The sequence below is a fragment of the Talpa occidentalis genome, unplaced genomic scaffold, assembly GCF_014898055.3.
Source record: "Talpa occidentalis isolate TD23 unplaced genomic scaffold, MPIMG_talOcc4v2.1, whole genome shotgun sequence".
NCBI classification, from domain to species: domain Eukaryota; kingdom Metazoa; phylum Chordata; class Mammalia; order Eulipotyphla; family Talpidae; genus Talpa; species Talpa occidentalis.
The window spans coordinates 41,399,890-41,421,348 of NW_026555331.1; the positions used below are offsets into that span (position 1 = coordinate 41,399,890).

General features: G+C 36.2%; 1 protein-coding gene across 12 annotated transcripts in view; it reads right to left on the bottom strand.

Moving 5' to 3' along the window:
- Positions 1-21,459, bottom strand: part of CA2 (carbonic anhydrase 2) — a 183,973-nt gene that overhangs the window by 60,398 nt on the left and 102,116 nt on the right. For 2 of the 12 annotated variants that reach the window (XM_037504540.2, XM_037504493.2), the window contains one exon: positions 10,516-10,623. The exons of 4 other annotated variants lie outside the window; for them this stretch is intronic. In XM_037504540.2, coding sequence (XP_037360437.1) covers positions 10,575-10,623 — 49 coding nt within the window. In that variant the 3' untranslated portion in view covers positions 10,516-10,574. Of the gene's footprint in view, positions 1-6,447; positions 6,584-10,515; positions 10,624-13,130; positions 13,276-14,724; positions 14,795-21,459 lie in introns of those variants that run through there. 6 more of the 12 variants (XM_054692130.1, XM_054692141.1, XM_054692128.1 and 3 more) reach the window with 6 other exon arrangements.

Genomic DNA, 21,459 nt, shown 5'->3' on the forward strand with positions numbered 1-21,459 from the left:
CTTGTTGCTTTTCTGTAATACTTAAATAATAAAGTTTATTTTTAAAATATGAACCAACTAACAGGTTGTAGATTGACATTAGGTTCAGAAGTCACCATGTTCATTAAGAGTTGGATTTTCTTCGCCAAGCTTGCCATTGTTTAAAAACAGGAAAGGCTGTTGAAGAAAAATTCTCTTGGCCCAAAAACCCCTACTGAGAAACTGCCTGCACCTAGGTCATGACTTCATCCCTTACACCCACCAGTCAGGATAAATTCATTTTCTGTACATTGTTTAGCATAAAAACTTCATTTCTGCCTATATCATTTTGGTTAAAAAAATTGTAAGATGTTTCCAAGATTCTAAGCCCTGGCTTACCCACACTTACTCCTACCTAGTTAATCAATTGAAGACCAATTTACATACTAAAGGAAGGGTTTTAAAGATGTAATTAAATTCCCAGGTTGATTGATGTTCAGATCAGGAGATTACCCTAGATAAGCCTTGACCTAATTAGTAGGAAAGCCTTCCAGGATCCTAAAGTTTTGTTATTTTTTTTTCCCCACTGATCACGAAATAGAAATCAGAGAGATGTGCTTCAGATGGCCAGGAAGAAAGCAAATCTCCATGACTATGGAGGTCACTTGCACATAACTGAAGGCAGTTTCAAGGAATTGAGAATAATCCCAAGGCAAAAACTAGCCAGATTGGGGGAACCTCTGACCTACAACTACAAGGAAATACATTCTTCAGCAATCAGTGAGCTTGGAAGAGAACCTCCCTGAGTGCCACGTGAAAACTACCGCCCTGCCTAGCACTGTGGTTCCAGGCTTTGAGCCCTGAGCAGAAATTCCTGCCTCAGCATGCCTGAACATCTAGCCTGCAGAAACTGTTAGATAATAAACTTCAGTTGCTTTCAGTCACTAAGTTTGTTAAAAACTAACATGATCCTCTTCTATCAACCACTATCTTATTTTCTAAGTAGTTACTAATTACAGTTATCATCTTCAAGCTTTCTAAAATTATCTAAGAATAGCAGATCAATGAAGCCCATGTTAATATCTTACTCAATCTAGAGCTCGTTGGTTTGTAACCTCAAAGACTGAAAAGGATCAAAGATGAAAACTGGAAACAAAGAACAGTGTGAGTAAAGTGAGCACAATTTGTTGACCAGCTCTTGAAACAATATGAACAAATAATCTTTGAGGGATGAATGAGGTGAAAAATAAAATAGTAAAAAAAAATGTACATTATCACACAGAATTCATTTCACTTAAGGAACTAATCATACAATTTGTTCCAAGACACAGAGACAATTTAAATTTTTAAAAGCTTTGAACCATTTGTGTATGCCAGAGGAAATAGTGAAAAGAAGATGGAATCCATTCAATATTTAGAACTGGCATAAGCAGGGATGACTATACTCTTCCCCAGCCCAGTTTGAGGGTTTCTTTTTGAGACACAGGGCAAGCTAGGGTTATTAGGCAGTTTCAGGGACAGTGCAGGAGGGGACCTCTGAAGAATTTAGGGAGGCTTCAGAGATAAGGACAACCGAGGGAATGTAACCAATATCCACGTTGGTCCTGAGGTGGTAAAGTGAGGCAGAGATTGGAGAAATGGAGATAATTTATGGACACATTAGAAGGGCAGCTGACAATGCATTGTTGAGCGCTGGCTTGCGAAGTGCCCGCAGTTGTGGCGCCGGTTCGAGCTGCTGGCCAAGGAGTCCCACATGGCGCGCAGATTGGAGAGCAACTTCGGTCCTTCTGCCTGCTCTGCTCCCCGCTCTGGCTCTTGAATTCTCTCACCCTCCCGCGCTTCTGACTGTACCCAGTGCATGTTAGAAAACAAACAAATAAAGAAAGAAAGAAAGAAAACATGTATAAAAAAAAAAAAAAAAAAAAAAAAAACTTCAATGCAGGGATGTCCATCCAGAGGACTGGTCCATAAAGATAAAGAAGTGACAAATGGGGAAAGAGAAAGCTGTTAGATAAGGAATGTGAAGATCCCCCACTCAGTAGCAAATTAAGTGAGACAGACAAGAACTAACCAATCACAAAGAGACTGGTGGAGCTTTAGAATATAAGGGAAAAAAAGGTATATATTCCCTGAGACACAACTCCACTTTGGCTTCCTTGCCCCTCCCAGGCCTGGTTCCCTGGCCTGGGAGTCCCACTTTATTTCTGTTCTTTTTCTTCTCAATTAACTTTTATTTCTCTAAACAAACCTGCCTCTTCTCGCTTGCTTGCCTGAGCGTCTGCGAAGTTCCTGCTGCGGCTTCGTGAGACACCAACCCATGGGGGTTTAGCGGCTGGGGCTCAGCGCTGCCCCTGCAGCCTGGGATCTGTTCCTGGCTGGGAGACTAGGCCTGACAATTCCAGTATCATTTTGATACCAAACCATTGTCTTAGTGCATCATGCACCATAGTGAGGGCATGAGGGAGATCCTGTCTCTGGCATGCTGATTGTACAATTGTGCATTTAATCCTTCCTATTTTTACTGAATCAGAGCGCTTTGCTACTACCTTTATATATCCCCCTCCTTATGATCAACATGTCCTCTTTCAGAAAAATTAAAATAGTACTTGAAAAAAAAACAACTCAGTGAAACAATATATAGTTGTAGAGGTATAAACCTATGCCCTAAAGACATCTACTGTGAAGTAAATCAACATGACCTCAATAAATATAATTTTAAAAAAAGAAAACAAACTTTGATTCATTTCCAGGGTTTTAAGCTTGCATATCCTCTATACGAAAAAGGGAGTTGATTTTGTAACAGGGTGGTCGTGTAACAATTTGAGAAAAGCTATACTTTGTAAGAGATTGACCATACAGGTGCTGGCTGAGAACTGGTGAATTTGTAGCTGTAGAGAATTCCACAGTCCTTTGTGAGTTCTGTAAGTATGGTGTCAGGGAATTCTGAGAAATGGCCTACTTAAATCAACACATAATGGGAGAATACAAAATGCCTCCAGGCATAAAGACTAGCCTAGTTGTGCCTTGGACCAGATGCAGCTTTGCATATAAAGGAAGTGAGTGCAGCTAAAGAAAGAAGGAGCAGTCAGCAGGAAAGACAGCATATTGACTTATCAATACAAGACCAAGAATCACTTAGCCCTATTTATGGAGGAAGCAGAGTACAAATGGAAGACAGAATGCATTTGGGAGGTGAGAGCAATCTTTTCACTAGAGATGGAATTTCATGGGTTGCAGAGTTACACAATCTCTAGACTTTAGAAGACCTATTTCCCCAAATTGAAAATTCCCATCCTGATTCTACACTCAATCAGTGAAATTCTACTTTGTCCTATTTTATGAAGGTTGAAAATGAAGCTTAGAGAGATAGAATAACTCACCCAATGTTACAGAATTTGCCAGATGCCAAGCCAGACAAATTGTAGTGTCTATCCTGCTAGTCTCTGGGTGACATTTCGGATCAAAGAAATGCTCAATAAATAACAGTTATTGTTAAATTATGAAAGTCAATTAAAGGAATTTATTCTGTATTAAATATTCATTGACTTTTCCATGGTTGTTAATTGTAATCCCTCCATATTTCATGAGCATGGTGTTTTGACTTCAAAATGAGAGAAACACCAATAAAAATGAAAAAATAAAAGATCGGAATTTAAAATACTTTAGAGGTAGGGTTTATCACATAATATCAATATTTTTTAAAAGAGTATCACTAGAATTTGAACTATTTTTCAGATAAAAAATTAAGAGAAAAATGTTTTACCTTGACTATTTTATTGATATATCTTTGCTGTTTTTATTTTCTTTGCAAAAGATGTTTGTGCCAAAAGATGCCCTTTTCCTGCAAGAACATAAGTGTGAAGAGCTGATTTCAGAAGTCATAAGATCATGTGTTATTTTTAGAGATATAAGGGCATTATCTTTGGCACTGTGATTAATTGCAGCCTATAATTAGACAACTATAATCAAATTTGGAAATGAGAAAGGACAAGATCAGATTACTCCTGAAGGATAGAAATAAAAATTCTTTAAATTATTTGAGGAAATAAAATCATAACAGTCATTTCCCACCCTGGATTTTCTAAACACATCAATAAAGAATAGTAGGGTTTTAAGAACTTTACTAAATACTCAAATTTTTAAAAATATTTCACAAATAAAATGGCAACATCAACACATATTTCTTACAGATAATTTTGAAAACATGAAGTTCATTTCAGTGCTAATTACAATAATCATTCCTCTTGGTGCCCCTGCGTCCTTGATTCCAGTAAAAGCAGCAAGTAGTTAGGAATCCTTCAGGAGACTCCTTCTAAAGTCTGGAAGTATGGAGTAGCTAAAACACACGTGCATCAAACCCTTGAACTGACATTATAAAGATTCTGAGACAAGAAGGTATCTGGCTCTGCAATTACTAAGAATTTTCCTTAAATGGGTGGCAAAGACAATGTCAAACTTCATGACTTCTTGGCTGGGTCTCCAACAAGCAAACACCACTAAATCCCACTGAGTTTTTGCCTTCCTAAAAATTAAGAAGATAGGGCCTCCCCAGAGGCGCAGCGGTTGAGCGCTGGGTTGCTGCGCTGCCCACAGCCTCTGCAGTGCTAATCCCCGGCTGCTCCCCGGCTGCCGGAGGAGGGTCCCACATGGCGGCAGTCCTGCCGCCCGCTGCTCCCCTCAACAGTGTACTTCGGTCCTTCTGCCTGCTCTGCTCTCTGCTCTGGCTCTGGTGAATTCTCTCACCCTCCTGCGCTTCTGACTGTATCCAGTGCTTGTATAAATAAATAAATCTTAAAAAATAAATAAAAAATAAAACTTTGTCTCCCATTTAAAAAAAAATTAAGAAGATAACAAAAATATTTTCCCTATCTATCTAATCTTGTTGTAAATGTCAATTTATTGTAGATCAATTGATATGTTATATATCATATATATATGATATAGTATATATAATACATATTATTTATGAAAATATTTTAGAAAAGGAGACAGCATTATGGATATTATAGCAACTTGGGCAATAAAAGCAGACTTTTAAAAATATGTGCTATTATGTGGAGAGGTATTACTTTTGAATTCTTCAAATTGCCATTATGTGCTTAGAAAAGTTATTTAGCACTTCTTTTTCCTTGTTTACATGAAGGAATAATTATAATGACAGCTGCCACTTAATAGGCTACTGGCAAGCAAAGTCAAATGACTTAGATGGTGGGCACCATCTAAGGCCCACAACCACTCAGAGATAAACAATTCAGGACCAGGAGTAGAGTAAGGTGAGACAGTCATTCAGGTGCGAAATTAAAAGGACCATCAAAAACTTCAGTTATTGAAATGATTAGTATTTTATTGCAATATTAAAAAAAATAAAAGTAACCCAAATGCAGCCATTGTTACAGGGTAGGGTGAGAGGCACCCCAGGACCCCCAAACCTGCCCACTCTAAATAGGTTCTGCCATCCACCTCAACAAGACAAATCATACTGCAGTGCATAAGACTTTTAATGGAAAGGAATTTTAATATAATTAGCGTGCAATGAAGAAGAGACAAAGAAAACAGTTTCCAAATCAAGCACCGGAAGTTATCCATCCCCTCATGGGTAACTGTCCAGCCAAACAGGATTGGCCCAAAGCAGGGCCACTGAGGCCCAAAAGCTTGCCACAAGGCTAAGGCACCTCCTGGTGGGGACCCATAGGAAAAGGGCAGAAGGGGCCAGATAAGTCTGAAAGGAAATGAGCAAAATCAAAAATCAAGATAAGAGCTGCTGTAACAGGGTGGTCCCCAGGAAAGGGGGAGGTTCCCTGCCCCACCCAAGGGAGGGTGGAGCTGAGCAGGAAGAGGAGAAGCGGCAGAAGAGACTAAGGAAGGAAGCAGGATGGAGCCAGAAGGAGACCTGGAGGAGGCGCATGGAGCCTAGAGACACGTGAAGAAACTGCGCTTGTCTTTTGGTCGTGGACTGGGTGACACAGATGTGGGTGAGACCCGTGGGGAGGTGACAATGGCAGTTTTTATCTTGATGTTGATTTTGCTCTTTTCCTTCCGGGCTTGTCCGGTTGTTTGTGACCCTTTTCTGTGGGTCCCCACTGGAAGATGTTTTAGACTTGTGGCAGGCTTTGGGGCCTTGCTCTGGGCCGACCCCATATGGATGGAGTTTTACCCACGAGGGGATGGGTAACTTTGGGTGCTTCATTTAGAAACTAGACTCTTTGCCTTACCTGTATTGTTTCCTAGTTTTTATTAAAGTTCCTTCCCATTAAAGTGTCATATGTTTTGTGTTGATGCGGCGGATGGCAGAACCCATTTAGAATAGGCAGGTTTGCGGGGTTTGGGCTGCCCCTCTCCCTGTCCTATAACACTGCCACTGTTAACCTCCCTACGGGCCTCTCACCCACATCTCTTTCAAGTATCTTCTTTTATGTCCCCCAAGTCCCTGGTACAAGTCCAAGGCTGAAACAAAAGTACAGCTCCTTTACCTGTCTCTTTGTCCCATGTGCCTCCTCCAGGTCACCTTCTCGCTCTCCATCCTTCTTCCCCCAGTCTCTCCTCTCCAGCTTCTCCTCCCTGCTCAGCCCCACTCTTTCCTGGGTGGGGCAGGGAACCTGGAACCTCCCATTTCCTTGGGGACCACCTTGTTACACCATGACAAAGAAAACATGAACACTTAAATAAAGATGTAACGTTGAATAAATAAACTTCTAGGAGCCTTCATTTCTTTATCTAAAATGGGGGAATAAAAATAATGCCTACTTCTTTGGGTTGTGGTGAGGAATAAGGATGTAATAAAGTAATTAGAATTTTTTATCACTCCCTTAACTGCTTAGAAGAATGAAAATGGGATGTATGAACCAGAATTAGGACTTTACCAGAAATAACCTTTCTATCGGAGAAACCTATTTAACAGGAGAAATATCCCATGGTAGTGATCTGGTGACTGGCATATGAGTCACCCTCCCCTGTCATGTGAGTTCCCTGCCTTGACACCCCACGTCACTATGCCATTCCTTACCTTAGGATATATACCTTCATTTTGCTTAAGAATTTGTATCCATGTAGATTCTCCATTTATTTTTTTCTCCTACTAATCTATCTGATGTTAATTTCATTGTTCAATCAGTACAAGAAAAGCCCAAGGTGTTAGAGGGGAATTTTCTTTCAGCCACTACAGTGAAAACAGAGTGTGACTTCACTAAAGAGGTTAAGTCAGATTGTGTAACTGTTTCCTTTTAGATAAGAGGGTACTCTTTCTTTGTGATGAGATAAATCAATAGTTAGGATTCAGCATATAACTTTACCTTGCTTAATTTGCTCATTTGAATTTAGATATTTTTTAAATGAAAATATCTAGAGCACAAGTGTGTGTTTTGTATCCACGACATGTACTTTATGGCACAGAAAAATAGCACTCCACTATTTGGGAGGTTATGACTTTAATTGTATATCTTAGTAAGCAAGCAAGGGATTATTTGTGCAGATTTCTATATTGGTCACAGTCATGCTTTCTAAGAATAAAGCTTAGTAGTTGTTTCAACTTGTTACTCAGTGATATCTATCCTGACCAGATTTGGTCTGTTGACTCTTATGTATTATTCCTTGTCCAAATTTTGGAAGACAATTTAATTTCCTTTGTGAATAAACTGGGGATAATTAGAGGCTTAAATTCTATGCTGCTTTTTTTGGAATATTTCCTCAGTGAATACTAGAAAAACTTAAAAGTACAAAGCTCTACATAAGTGGAATCCTAGATAGTAAAATGTGATACAGAGAGAGTTTCTCACGTTGGGTAGGTATGAATATTATGTATTGATGTCCAAGTTTGGAGGAACCAGAGTACAAATGATGAGTTTCAGACAATGACTGCATCTAACGCCTGCCTTTTGGAATTGACCTTGGAACCTCAGCAGCTGATTCCTCCAGCTCAGCACTAAATATGGAACGCCTTCTGTTTGAGAATATTAAACTACATCTTTCATCCTTCACCTGGATTCAAGAAACAATGCAATAATTATCCTGCTTTCTTAGCAAAAACTTAAGAAAAAATAAAAACAACAAAGCAGTGTCCTTTTAGAAGAATGTATGAGAATTAGCAGAGCTGTGTAATGATTATGAGAACCCAAGAATGAAGATTAATCTCTTTCATCCTGAGATGTTGCTTTCATCTACAGTTTAGGATTTGCTTCTGCCTGTCATGTAAATTGAACAGTAAGAGATTGTGATGATTAGATCATCTTTCCAAATAAAGATCTGGGGCACTCCGGCCTTCATGGAGCGTGCTCTGTCAGCACTACGGTACCCAAACTAAAGTGCTTTGAAAGACGGGCCAAGGCGGTCAATTGTGCTTAGTGTGCTTGATCAAGGGCATTTGTGGAATATCCTCCATTTAAAGTCTTTGACATTTAAGAGTTCACAATCCTATCCTTTTAAAGTAAGAATTAGTTCATTACACACTCTCTGAGTACTTTAGATGCAGCTTTTTAAAAACAACACTACCGCACTCTTGCTTCTGCCAAGGACACCGTCTTGCCCATGGCATTCAGCACTGACCCTGTCTGACAGAAGCAGGGCAGGCTAAAAATAGCACCCACAAAGGCAACTAGGGTTCCCCTGCTGTTCTGAGGATGCTTTTGCATTTTTTCTTTTTTTTTTTAAATGGAGCAAGAATGCTTCATTGCAAGTCCAAAAAGTAAACTTGTGATGGCAAACATGCATCTAAAAGATACACTTCCATGTCTTACTGCTTTCCACCCCCCACAGGCTCCCCATAGTTTAAATATACATGCACACAAATATATTAGTTACAAATATATATATAATTTATACTCTATATGTATATATAATATGCACACACACACACAAAATCATGGATTAAATGATCAATCCTAAACATTAAAAGTGCATTTTAAATTTCATATCCTGAATCCTCATCTGTATTCTTTACTCAGCACAGATTAACTATTCACCTTCTTGCTCTACAGCAATTACTCTTTCCTCTGACAACATTGTTGTACCTCAGGTACCTAATGAATAAATTATTACATATTGTAAAGATCAGGATAGTCTGGTGCTGCAGTAGCAAATGATTTCAAACGTTCTTTTTTTATTTTGCTTTTTGTCCATCAGGATCAGCTGTGGCTTTGTTCATGTTGCTCCTCTCATTCCCAAGGAGAGTCACATGCATAAGTGTGACATCAATGGATTGGGATAATGTAACATGCTTTCAGGAAGGGACATCAAACATCACAAATATTCACTTCTTTCAACTCCCATGTACAGAACACACATACCTGTTCCTCATGGAAGATAACACTATTAGTCATGGCATCGGTTCAAACTCCAAGGGCACATGATGCTGTTTTCATTGACCTGGAGCCTGACAAGCAAGTTGTCCATCCCATACACATCCATATACGGTGAATGAGCAGGATCTGGATAACTGCAGTTAAGTTTTCTCACTCAGAAGAGGGAAGAATGGAAGCTACAGCAGTCACTGGCCCATTAAAGTCTGAAATCACACTGGGAAGTTGTTGTAAATGGCCCTTCCCTGAAGGTGGAGAGTGGTCTTTAATAATTCTCTGATTCTACCCTGGGAATGAATTCAAGGTTCATCCCCACCTAACCCCCATGGTCTCTAACTGCCCTCCAAGAAGACTTCCTTTCCATTATCCTCATTGGCAACAACTGAAGGAAATATTGGAGATCATGCTCTCATTGGACACTAAGGTGCATTCTCAATCTGTTTCTACCCATGGAAGTTTTGGAGCTCAAGTTTCAAGAAGTCACAGTCTCCTAGTCCATTTGGTATTATTTGGCAGTAACACTCAGAAACATGATTGGTTTCTTATCTATATGGTTCCACCAACTCTGCTTGCCAATAGACATGTTTCTCTCTCTATAGTCTCTTAAAAGTTTCATGCTCACTTGGGAGTGCCACAGCATTAGTCTCTGTTTCTACAGTCATTTATCAATTCAAGATGCACTAAGTGCCACACTGATCAATTCAAGGGTTTTAACAACAGTACAATGACCATTTGCTTGATTTGTACTTGGCTGAATTTTAGTGGTCTTCCTTTGTTATACAAAAAGCAGGCTCAGTTTTATCAGTCATGGATTATAGATGAAAAAGCAGTTACATCTTTCAGCCCTTCACATTTCTAAATTCCTTAACTTTCCCTACTTTTTCCCATTCCTTTCTTGCAAATTGACCAATAATTTCTTAGCTCTTCTTTGTGAAATATGTTTTGTCAATGCAATCGACAGCAATGGAGACAAAACCCTGTTTACTAGCTCATTTGGCCTAAACCTACAACCTCATTAGGAGTGATTTTCTTTTAAAGTTATTAGAGACCACAGTTTTATGAAATATTTCACCATTTCATAATATAACTTACCATACGGCCTACCTAAAATAACTATTTCTTTATATTCACATATAACTTTTAAGTTGTTTTTTTTTTGTTTGTTTCACCACCAGCTTCTGTGTCAATGCAGGCTAACTTATGCTACAATAATAAGCAACCCCACATCTTCAAAACTTCAATGATTTACAAGTGTAAAGGTATATTTATTAGAGCTCCTATCAGCTTGGCTGTGCTCCATGTAGCCATGTTCACTTCAGTACCCGGTCAAAAAGAACAGCTCCTTCCTGGGCCACTGCTCCTTGCAGCAGAAGAGCTATATCAAAGCAAACAATAGAATAACTTTCAAAACTACTGATGGAAATTATAGCATTTAATTGACCTAAGAAAACCACATGCCAAGGCTGACATCAGTGAAGCCAGGAAATAATTTTTTCCCCTGGGAGGGGTAGTGAATATTTAGGAGAAACAATACAATCTATTTTAATTGTATAAAAGTTTTTAAATGATATTTTTCTACAATGTTAAATGTATTATGAAAACTGAAGAGTCAAGTTATATCTACATCCTTTTCCTTCTCCATACTGCAAGAAAATTAATCTCTATGTTCAGTTTCCTCTCTGAAGAGTCATGATAAGAATATATCTACTTTATGAGTTGTGTAGAGGTAAAGTAAGACAATGTATGCCACCTTTAGAAGAGTGTGGGCTGCACAGTAAAAGCTTATGAAATATGACCTATCAGTATTATTTGGCCATGTTACCCTGACACAAAGAGTATTGCTAAAATATTGCTTATACACACAACTATTTGATAAATCAATTTTGCTTGTGCTCTCATTTTATCTACAGCTTTGATTACTTTTATAATTACAAAAAAGTAGTAAGATAAACATCCAAATATCTGGGAAAAAAAAATCAGAGAGGAAGAGTCAATAATATTCCTGAGACACAATCTCATCCTCACCATGTATTTTTGATTAGAAACTTGACTTTCAATAAAAGATTTTTAAAGTCTCATCACTAAAATCTATATTCACAAATAACTATAAACAGAATACAAAACTGATTCAAGAAAAAAATGTACATGTGATTCTATGTGATGAGACTGTCACATGTGCCATATTAAACTAAGATAGATGAAAAGCCAATTGCATATCCAAAAATTATGTAGTCCAGTGTTACATTTCTTTAAATGATGAGGTGGTTGCCACATCTGTAGAGAGACCTATAGTTATTTGCTAAGATGTTTTTCTCTTCTCTTACATAATCTTCAACTACAGTAAAGGCAATCTTAAATGATTTTTTTAGGATATAATATTGAGCCTGAAAATATTTTCAGAGTGTTGTCTAGACCAGCTATTTTGGAATGATGGCCTCATGGAAGCAAACAGTCTGATAGATTCATATGTCTGGGTATTGTTTTCCAGTAGAGACATGTGGATATGTGACAAGATAGTAGCTGCATTAGCTGCATATGTTTTGATGACAGTGAGATCTATTTCACACAAGTCTGTCCTTTTAATCAACCTTTTAGGTAAGCATTAAAATTAGCCTGGCTAAACTGTTGAGAATATGATCTCTTCATTTGAAAAGTATATATAAGAAAGGATTTATTTCATATGAAAATTCAGGAACTATTTCAGGCCAAAAATTCTACCAAACACAAAACAGCACCAAACAACAAAGCAAAAAACACAATAAATTTGATTAATTATTTGGTAATTGAGAAAATGAATCAGACAGCTGCCAAATCCCCACTTCACTCTATATGATGCAGATTCAACTGCCTTCCTTTGGGTATCAGTTTAATTCTCAATGGATATGGGATTTAGTAGTCATTATTGTTTCATTGCTATTATGATGTTTTGAAGTGTATCTTAACTTTTTCTGAGCAAATGTTTAGTGGTCAAAAAAAATTAGCAGCATAAATACCACCCTAGAACTTAAATGAAAATGGCATCCTTTAAGTATGTACCACTTTCCTAAAATGGTGTGAATTAAATATAAATAAAGTCTAATTCTTTCAGTCATCAATCTTGGGGCACTAATTACGTGCAAATCTCAATTAAGCATTCCATAAAAATTTTTAAAAATTAGGAAATAATTCTGAACTAAAGATTACCCCCAAATTGTTTTTCTGTAAGAGTAAAAGACATTTTTTAAGAGTAAAATTAGTCATTTATTGAATGAACTAAGGAAACCTTTGACAACTTCATTTTGGTTAATACTAAACAGAAGAGATAATTTTTAATCCAAACTTCAGATTAGGTAACACTTGAAATCTTATTAGACAGAAGCAGCATTTTGTAATGAGGTTCTAAGCCACTACAAGTATCTCAAAATTGTCAAATGCTGCCAAAAATTATAATTGAGGTGAGTGTTCTCTTGATCTTTATTATAATCAAATCTTTTGATGTAACTTGATATTATCATTTGCTTGATTCTTGCCTGTCCCCATTTATTAACAATTCTACCAAAAATAACTCATCCTTTTTCATACTTGGCCTTCTTTTTTAACTTGATTCTAAGTATTAAATCATTTTATCCTTACAAAAGTAAAGTTTTGATACATAGAGATTATATTTCCTGGAGGAAAGAATAGATGCATTTTAGGCAAGGTTAGCTTTTTTATATTTATTTTCACAGAACTGATATGTTATATAATAGACATTGTAGATTTCTTCTCATTACATTTCCTAATAGATACTTTATCATTTCTATTTCTTGGTCTTCAAGTGTTTCTAAGTACAGTTCCAAACCCACAGTTCAAGTTCAGCCAGGGCAGACAAAGCACAATGAATTCAAGTTAATAGTGATTCACCTTCTTAGGTAGCTGTGATGTCCTCTGTTGTTTTTGATGTTCTTCTCTTTCCTTTTATGTTATCCACCAGATTTAAGTCCAAGTTTTATATTTACACATGTTCAGCTGGACTTGGCTTGAAATTCGTAGAGATTCATTCAGCCTCCTGCATGATCAGTGATTCATTACACAATTTTGATTTTGATTGATCACTAATTACACAACTGAATTTCCAACTGACAAAACATTAGTTCTGTTGCATGATCAAGACTCTCATTCGAAACATTTATTTGCCAAGATAATAAAATCATCTTGTGAAAATTGCTAATTTGGGGCACGGATTTTATTTAGCATTTTCCAAATAACATTTCATGTTTTCTCATATTTTAATTAAAAATTCTGAGAAACAATTGTGATCAGTAATATTTAGGATCTGAAAGGCAGGAAATTATTTCAAGATTTAAAATAAATATTTCTATTAAATATACTGTGGTACTTGTTACTCTTCATTTATTTAGCACTTGCTTTTAATTTGTTATAGGAAAGAGATTTGTGTTGTGTTACTCCTAAAGTTGTGCCTTGTAATATGAATCTATATATTATATAGATAACAAAACTAAATCTATATATTATATAGAAAAGAGAGAATAGAAAACCTGCTGTCACAGCAATTTAAAAATTCTATTCAATTCCATGAAAATTACCACACTCTTTTCCAAATGGGGACTTTTAGATAGGCTTATAAATAAAGTTTTTGAATCTTCACTTGAACTAAGGAAAAATAACAATCATCCAGAGATTTTGAACCTGGAATTTTCTGCAGTAACTGGATGGAACTTTAAGTTGCCTCACTTTTGCAGTGTGGGTGAATGTACTTTCAAATTTGTTTATGATAAAAGAAGGAATTTTTGAAATTACATAAATTTGAAAATTGCATATATGTGTATATACATATATATATGTATATACACATATGTACTGTGTAACATATGCTACTTTGGCCTGTCTACCACCCACCCATTCCCTCCTGTTGATAATGGAATCCATTTGGGGAAAACTATAGCAGAATTATGGAATCTTATTGAAGAACATTTGTCCAGATCATGACCCCTATAAAAGAAGTTACCTAAAGTACAAATTAATAGGATGTAGCTTGTATATGTAAACTGTGCTTCATAAAATTGAGAAAGGTATAAGAGGAAGCTAGTCTAATGTAGTGGGAGTATTAAGGCTTCTCCAGGTATTCTGATTTAATAAATAGTCAGGATTTTCAAAGTTGCTAAATATCATTTCACGACACCTTACTCTCCCTCCATAGTGGTAACACCAAATATTATTAAATTATTCATGTGAACAATCTATGGACCTGATGTTTTCTTTGCTGACCAAAACCTGCACATCACACATCCTTTATAGGTACCTATTTCAGATTTTTCAGGTGGAGGTATCTCAGTCTCCCAACCTCAAAAATAGCATATGACTGGGACCTAGCCACTAAAAACACTCCAGAATCCAGAAAAATCCAGATTAGCTTTAATTCAAGGTATGCCAAGTTGGGTCCTCTCAATCATTTTTCTGCCAAAGCAATCAGGAAAGACTTTCATTGCCACACAGAGATGCTCGACTAGTAAGAAACACATGTGAGATTGCTGGCAGCAGATTTACCTCCTGCATGGCGAAAGTCACTGTAAGAGGAAGAACAATCACAGGCTTATTTGAAACTCTGCATCTAGATATATGGCTAAACCCAATTATAGAAGGCATTCAAGATTTCTATTTATGTATGTGTTCATTTGATCAATTTAAGTTACTTTATTTCACTTTTTTTTGTGTTCTGCTTTTGACATTTGCAAGCAGGAAAGACTTGAGAAATAAGCTTCTTGCAAAAGAATTTTAAAAGTTTCTGCTACACAATGTGGAAATATGTATATATATTACACATATACACACAAACACAGATTGCTGGTGTATTCAAATTATGAAAGTTTTTTTTTTTTTTGCCTTTATGGAATTAAATGAGCAAGGTGAAAGCACAGTAAATAATAAATTCTTCTAGTTTGACCATTTCAGTATATGAAAAGAATGTGAAATTCTTTGAATTATAGTATGTTAACACATTTTAAAAAGTATTTACTGAACATGTATTATGTTTCATTGTGTTACATCTATTCAATGGGATTGATTTATAAAAAATGGGCCTAGTCTGTGCCTACAGAGTCAATAGTTTAATAATAACAATAACAGACCCTATATTAACCAGGCATTAATATAGAGTGAATATATTCATCAGTGTTCAGTTACAGAGAACAGATTTCACACTATCTGGCTTAAGTAGAAGAGAATATTGACAACACATTTTATAATAAACAGGTATTAAAATAGAGTGAATATGTCAGTCAGTGTTTAGCTGCATAAAAATTATTTTCAGCAGGAAGCAACTTTTACAGTATATGAAATGGCTTTAAGTATCATTAAGAGGACAGAAGAAACACAGTCCAGGCTCGTCCTAAGCAGTGGCACCAGATCAAGCCTTCCTGGTGACAATGAAGAACCTGCCACAATAATGTAATCAGGAAGCTATTGTAGACAGGAAGCTGCTGTTTCTACAGCCAGCTCCAGGCCTTATAGTGCCTGCTGCCTTCTATGCCAGAAAAAAAGGGATGTCCACGTCCTGCCACTCAAAGCCTGAAACTAGCTAGGGCCTTGCACCATCGCTAATTCTACCACAGGAAAATCAAAAAGCAGCAGAAGCAGAAGCAAGGAAGCTTGGTCTCTGCCACTTTACCACCTTCCAAAGAAGAAGAACTGAACAGCCCATCCTCATCACTACTAGAACTCTTACTGAAAGAGTCCCTTAAATACACAATTTTAACTTTCATTCTCTGCTGTACCGAAAAGCCCACTAGCAAGAAGTTGGGCCAGATACTGTGTGCAGATTCACCAAATACATTACAGAGAACACCATCAGTGGTTTGTAATTTCACAGAACAAAATCCTGGTTTTTAAAGATTAAGAAAAGATTTTTGCTTTTAGATCTTTGCATTTCTTCTTTGGACTATTGATGTTTTTGAAAACCAGAATGGTATTTCCTCTTCTTTCACAGAGGTTTAAATAGAAAAATTTTATGGCTCCTAGTCATTGTTTAATTGAAAAAATAATCAATGCATTCAATGTAAGACTTCAAGGCCAAAAACAGTTACTAATTTGATAGTATTTTTTACTTCAGCCAATTCATTAAAAAAAAAGAAAAAATTCCAATGTGCATAAGGATCAAATATAAATATAAGAAACTTAGTAACACCATTAAGTATACATAAAACCACTAAAAATTGAAATATAACATTCAAATCTTGCCTATAGTCTTCTGCCATTGTTATCATAGATGAAATTACCCAAACACAGCTTTCTGAGAATTTTTTTTTATAATTACATCCTTTTATCTACAACATAAATTTTTGTCTTCAAATTAAAACCCATTAGGAACACCATTATTTTGCAGAATAAAATTACTGTGCATAGTAGCTTTAGCAGATGACAAATTGGTTATATTATTGCTAAATCACAGCAGAAACATTTCAAATTTTGTGGTTTTCTGGATTTTTAACAATAATTTTTATGTGAGAAAATTAGCATTTAAAAGCTATTAACAGCCTCTGTTTTGAGTGATATAGAAATATAATCATAGATTTCATAGATTTTCTTTGTTCAGTGATAGTCAACAGATGGTCATTTTAATTTTAAAAAAAGGAAAAGCAAATATCCTAAGGATAAGAAATAAGAGTACTTTTTAGCTTTACAAGAATCTTGGATACAAAAGGTGGAGGTTGGTGAAATTAGGTACATTCTCCTCTTATATACATTCCACAAATATCTATTTGAAGCATTGACTTTATTTTGGGTGAAAGAGTCATTTCATAGGAAGAAGTATGTATCCCAAAGCCTTACCATGAATGTTCAGTGTAGTTTGAGAATATTGAATGGACTGTGTGTTCCTAACAAAGGCAGCTGATATCCAACGTTATCAGAAACCCTAAGAACAAACACAAGAAAGGATCTTGTCTGGACTGACCTGAGTCAAAGTCATGGTGCCAGAAAAGAGAACTGGAAGAGCAACGTGGCTGACTTAATGGTGAAGAACAATCTGCCTTGAATAAAAAGATGATGCTTGAAATACAACAGTTGGGCACTAAACATAATGCCACTTGGGAGTTTCAACCTACTTTGGCATGGAATACCATAATCCAAAGGCTACAGTGAGTGTATATCCTGCAAAAGTATCATAATATTAGAAACAGAAAATGCCCAGTGGGATGACCATACTTTCTTCTTGTTTCTTGAAACCACTGTATTGCCTTTGGTCTAATTAAATACTTTGGAAAGAGATGAAAATGCAAGTTTATTATTCCAAATGATGACTACTCATACTTGTCCCACAGTTTTTCCAAAGTATTCTAGGTACAGGCAGAGCTAATAACTAACTACATTAGTTCATCACAAACAAAAACATAATATCATTCCATTCCTTGTCTTTTCTCTACAATCCTCAATTTCTTCTCAGGTACTAGAAAAACTATGGATTTTGTCAGTGGATATGCACTGATAATTTAGCTTCCTTCATTTATATTTGTTCAACATTCAGTAACTATTCAACGTTCCTTGCATCTCATTTTTTCAACATTTGATAAACTTCATGAATGCTTGTCCCATGCCCTCCAACCAGATGCTTAAAATAGAGTGACAATCAGAATGTAGTGTCTTGTCCTCCAGGAAACAAGTAGGTTGCTTCAATCTACTACCAGTGCTAGATGAAACCACATACCCATTCATCTCATCTCTCAAACATGCAATCAGTCATCTCAGCACTGAGGGCAATTCTAAAAAAGAAAATCAATTGATACAAAGTTTATTCTCAAAAGTTTTTCCTTCAACAAATATAACTGTTTTCTCATGAGATCTCCAGCATTTCCTGTTTCAGCCAAGTTTGGAGCAACTTGAACTCAGACGACCCTTGTATCCTAGTGTACTCTCATTTGTCTGTCATAGTTCCGAATCATCAGAAAAATGAACCAAAAAACAAAGGCTTACTTATTCCATTTGTTCCAATCTAAAGAAATATTGGAGATAAGTTTCTTTATTCAAAAGCAGCTCACTGCTCTTTGTTATGTAATTATATTATGATTATAATGAATTATATTAATTATGTTTAGGACCCTAAAGAGGAAGAAATTGTTTCTAGAGCTTTTGACTTGAAGGCTATTGTTTGCAGGTGATTTTAAAATGTATTTTTAAAAGCCCCATTATGTTTGACTAAGGACAGTTTCTCTGGTTTCCATAGAGATATTCAAAACAAGTGTAGGTGCAATCAAAGAGAGTGATTGCATTAATAGGTGGTTTAGCATTTCTGTTGAATATGATGGTTGCCCAATATTTTAATATAATTGAGCTATTTTTTAAGTTCTCATCCATTAATGAATACATTCAACATCACATGTCTCCCTATGAAATGAGTAATAAAGCCCACTTTACTTGAAATTTAAAATAGTTTCAAAGGTACAGAAAGTTATTCTGGTCACATCTTGCTTTTGTAAAGATCATGCAAATTATTACTTCAGGTAGTTATGCAGAAAGCATTTTTCATATAATTGGGCTCAATGATGGGTAAAGAAGAGGGGCGATGAGCTGTGCAAGCACATACAAAATAAGTAGACTCTTGCCCTCAGGAAGTTAAAATCATTTTCAATCTGCTAATGAGTCTAGCCACTAGTTCTGTTTGGAAGTTAGTTCCCGTATGGTAACAACCAAAGTCCACATTTATAATCCAGTAAAATAAGGACGAAAAATAAAGTATTTATGTTCATGATGCTGTGCGACATGGAAGGCAGGTCTTTGGGATCTGTCCCCAGGTCTGGACCTGCATAAGGATGGATGGGGCTATTTGTTTTGTTTTTTTTAATCATTAAAAGCCTTTCACATATATACTATGTGAAATTGACTCACTGAGAAGCCAGAAACCTGTTAGGTATAATGAAATATTATTGAATCATTTTAGGAGTAAACAGAATCAAGTTGTCTTGTGGCATATTTTCAGCAAACATTTATATCCCCCCAGATACTCTCCCAGGATTCTCATAATTTCATGAACAATGGTCCTAGGAGAAAATTTTTGAAAGACAAAAACAAACCAAGAAACAAAAATCGAACTGCTTGCACTAGCCATCTATGAGAAGAATAAATATTAGATCATCAGAAGGCTCTAATTCAAGTTTAGAGTTGAGAATAACAAGGGTGTGCTGGTTGTGAGTGAGTGACAGTGCCTTAGTTGTATGTTGATGACAATCTTTTAGTGTTCTGGGTTCAGCATTTAGTTTTAAAATATGCTCAAAGAAGATTGACAGCAGCTTGAGAATTCTCAAGGGGTTAAGGAACTCAGTGGTTTTTTAAAGATATATCTCTATATATCTGTCCACTTACTTACCTAGTTGAATATTTATTGAATGCATGTTGTGTTTTCACTATGCTTAGCATAATGGGGAAGAAAAATAGTCTCTATTTTCTTATCATGTAGTGATAGACCTTTCTCAAACAATCCTAATCACCATAAAAATACCCTACAAGTAGGAGAACATAGTGATAGTGACAATGAGTCTAGGATAGATACTTAACTAGACAGGAGGTGCAGTCTTTAGAAAAAAGACTCAGAAGAAGAAATATATAAGACAGTGTCTGAAGGAGAAGTAGGAGCTAACTACAAAGTCAGTTTCTCCAGAGAACAAAAGGAGCCAGAAATAACGGTGGAGAGAAAGGTATAGGCTAGATAGACAAGTCCTTACAGTCCATTTTTAGAAGTTCTATCATTGTCTCAAAAGCAATATGCATTTAGATCATTAAAAATTTTGAAGAGATATAGGTAGACATTATCAGATTTTGGTTTAAAAGAGGTACAGTTGTGGCAAATATAGGGTAAGCCAGGTTTTTGTTTTTTACAAACTAGCAAATGAAGAGCACAGATAGTCAGATTTTTAGCACTGCAAATTGAGTTTTCTACAATTAATATTTTGGAGCATTGTAGGAGCTCATTACTCAGCCCATTATGTGCTTATTTGATGTCTAATAAATGTGCAGGACCTATAAACTACCAATGTAAAGTTGTTAGTTTGTTAAATCTACATAGCTTCAAACCCTCACCAAAAAGAAATATAAAAATGTGATGAATAACCAAAAAAAAATCTGAACTTCCTTCTTATTTAACAAGCTTCATGTGTTATGTTGAAAACAAAAATTGAAGGAAATGGGTAACTACATCAAGTAGTAATAAATTCAACATAATATATTTAAGTACACCAACAGCACTAAATGCTAACAAGAATGTGGAGCAATAGAAACTGTCCTTCATTGCTGGTAGAAATGTAAATGATACATTACTTTGGAAAATGGTTTAGCAGTTTATTATAAAACTAAACTTACTCTTACCATACTATTCAGCAAACATACTCCATGGTATTTACCCAAAGGAGTTGCAAACTTACACACAAAAACATGCACACAGGTTATAAACAGATGTTTATGTAAAGTTTGTGCATAAATGCCCAAAGTTGGAGGCAACCAAGATGTCCTTGAGTTGGTAAATAGGTAAATAACTATGATATAACCAGAGCTGAAAATTAATCAGCACTGAAAAAAAATGAGCTATCAAGCTTATGAAAATATCAGAAACTGAATGACTTAAACAACAAAGGTCTTTCTCACAGTTCTAGAGGTTGAGAAGTCTAAGATCAAGATACCTGTAGGTTTAAGGCCTGGGAAGGGCCCACTTCCTGGCTTGTAGACTACTGCCTTCTAGTTGTACCCTCAAAAGGCCAAGAGAAAGCACATCTCATGTCTTTTATTCTGAAGGCACTAATTCTATTCATGAGGGGTCCACCAACATGAGCTAATTTTTCTCAAAGGCCCCACACCTAATCCACCTATTCATGGGAATTATAGGAACATAGAGGGACACAAACACTCAGTCCTTAGCATAGATGCAATCCTGAATGAGAAGAAAAGGATGGCAACTTAAGTTATACTTTGATTATTTTTGCATAATTATAGATATTTCCATGGAACTGTATCCCAAATTTGAACATTACTTGCAATACTTGTTGAAGAAGGGAAGAAAAAAGTTAAGAATCACTGAATCCTGGGTTGCGAATTCGATCCCCAACCGGAGGAGGTCCCACATGGCGCGCAGACCTCTCCTGCAGTGTATCACTCTGCTCTGGTGAATTCTCTCAGACTGTACCCGGTGCATGACCAGAACAAATAAATAAAGTATAAGAATCACTGAACTATCTCAGCTAATGTAGTCCCT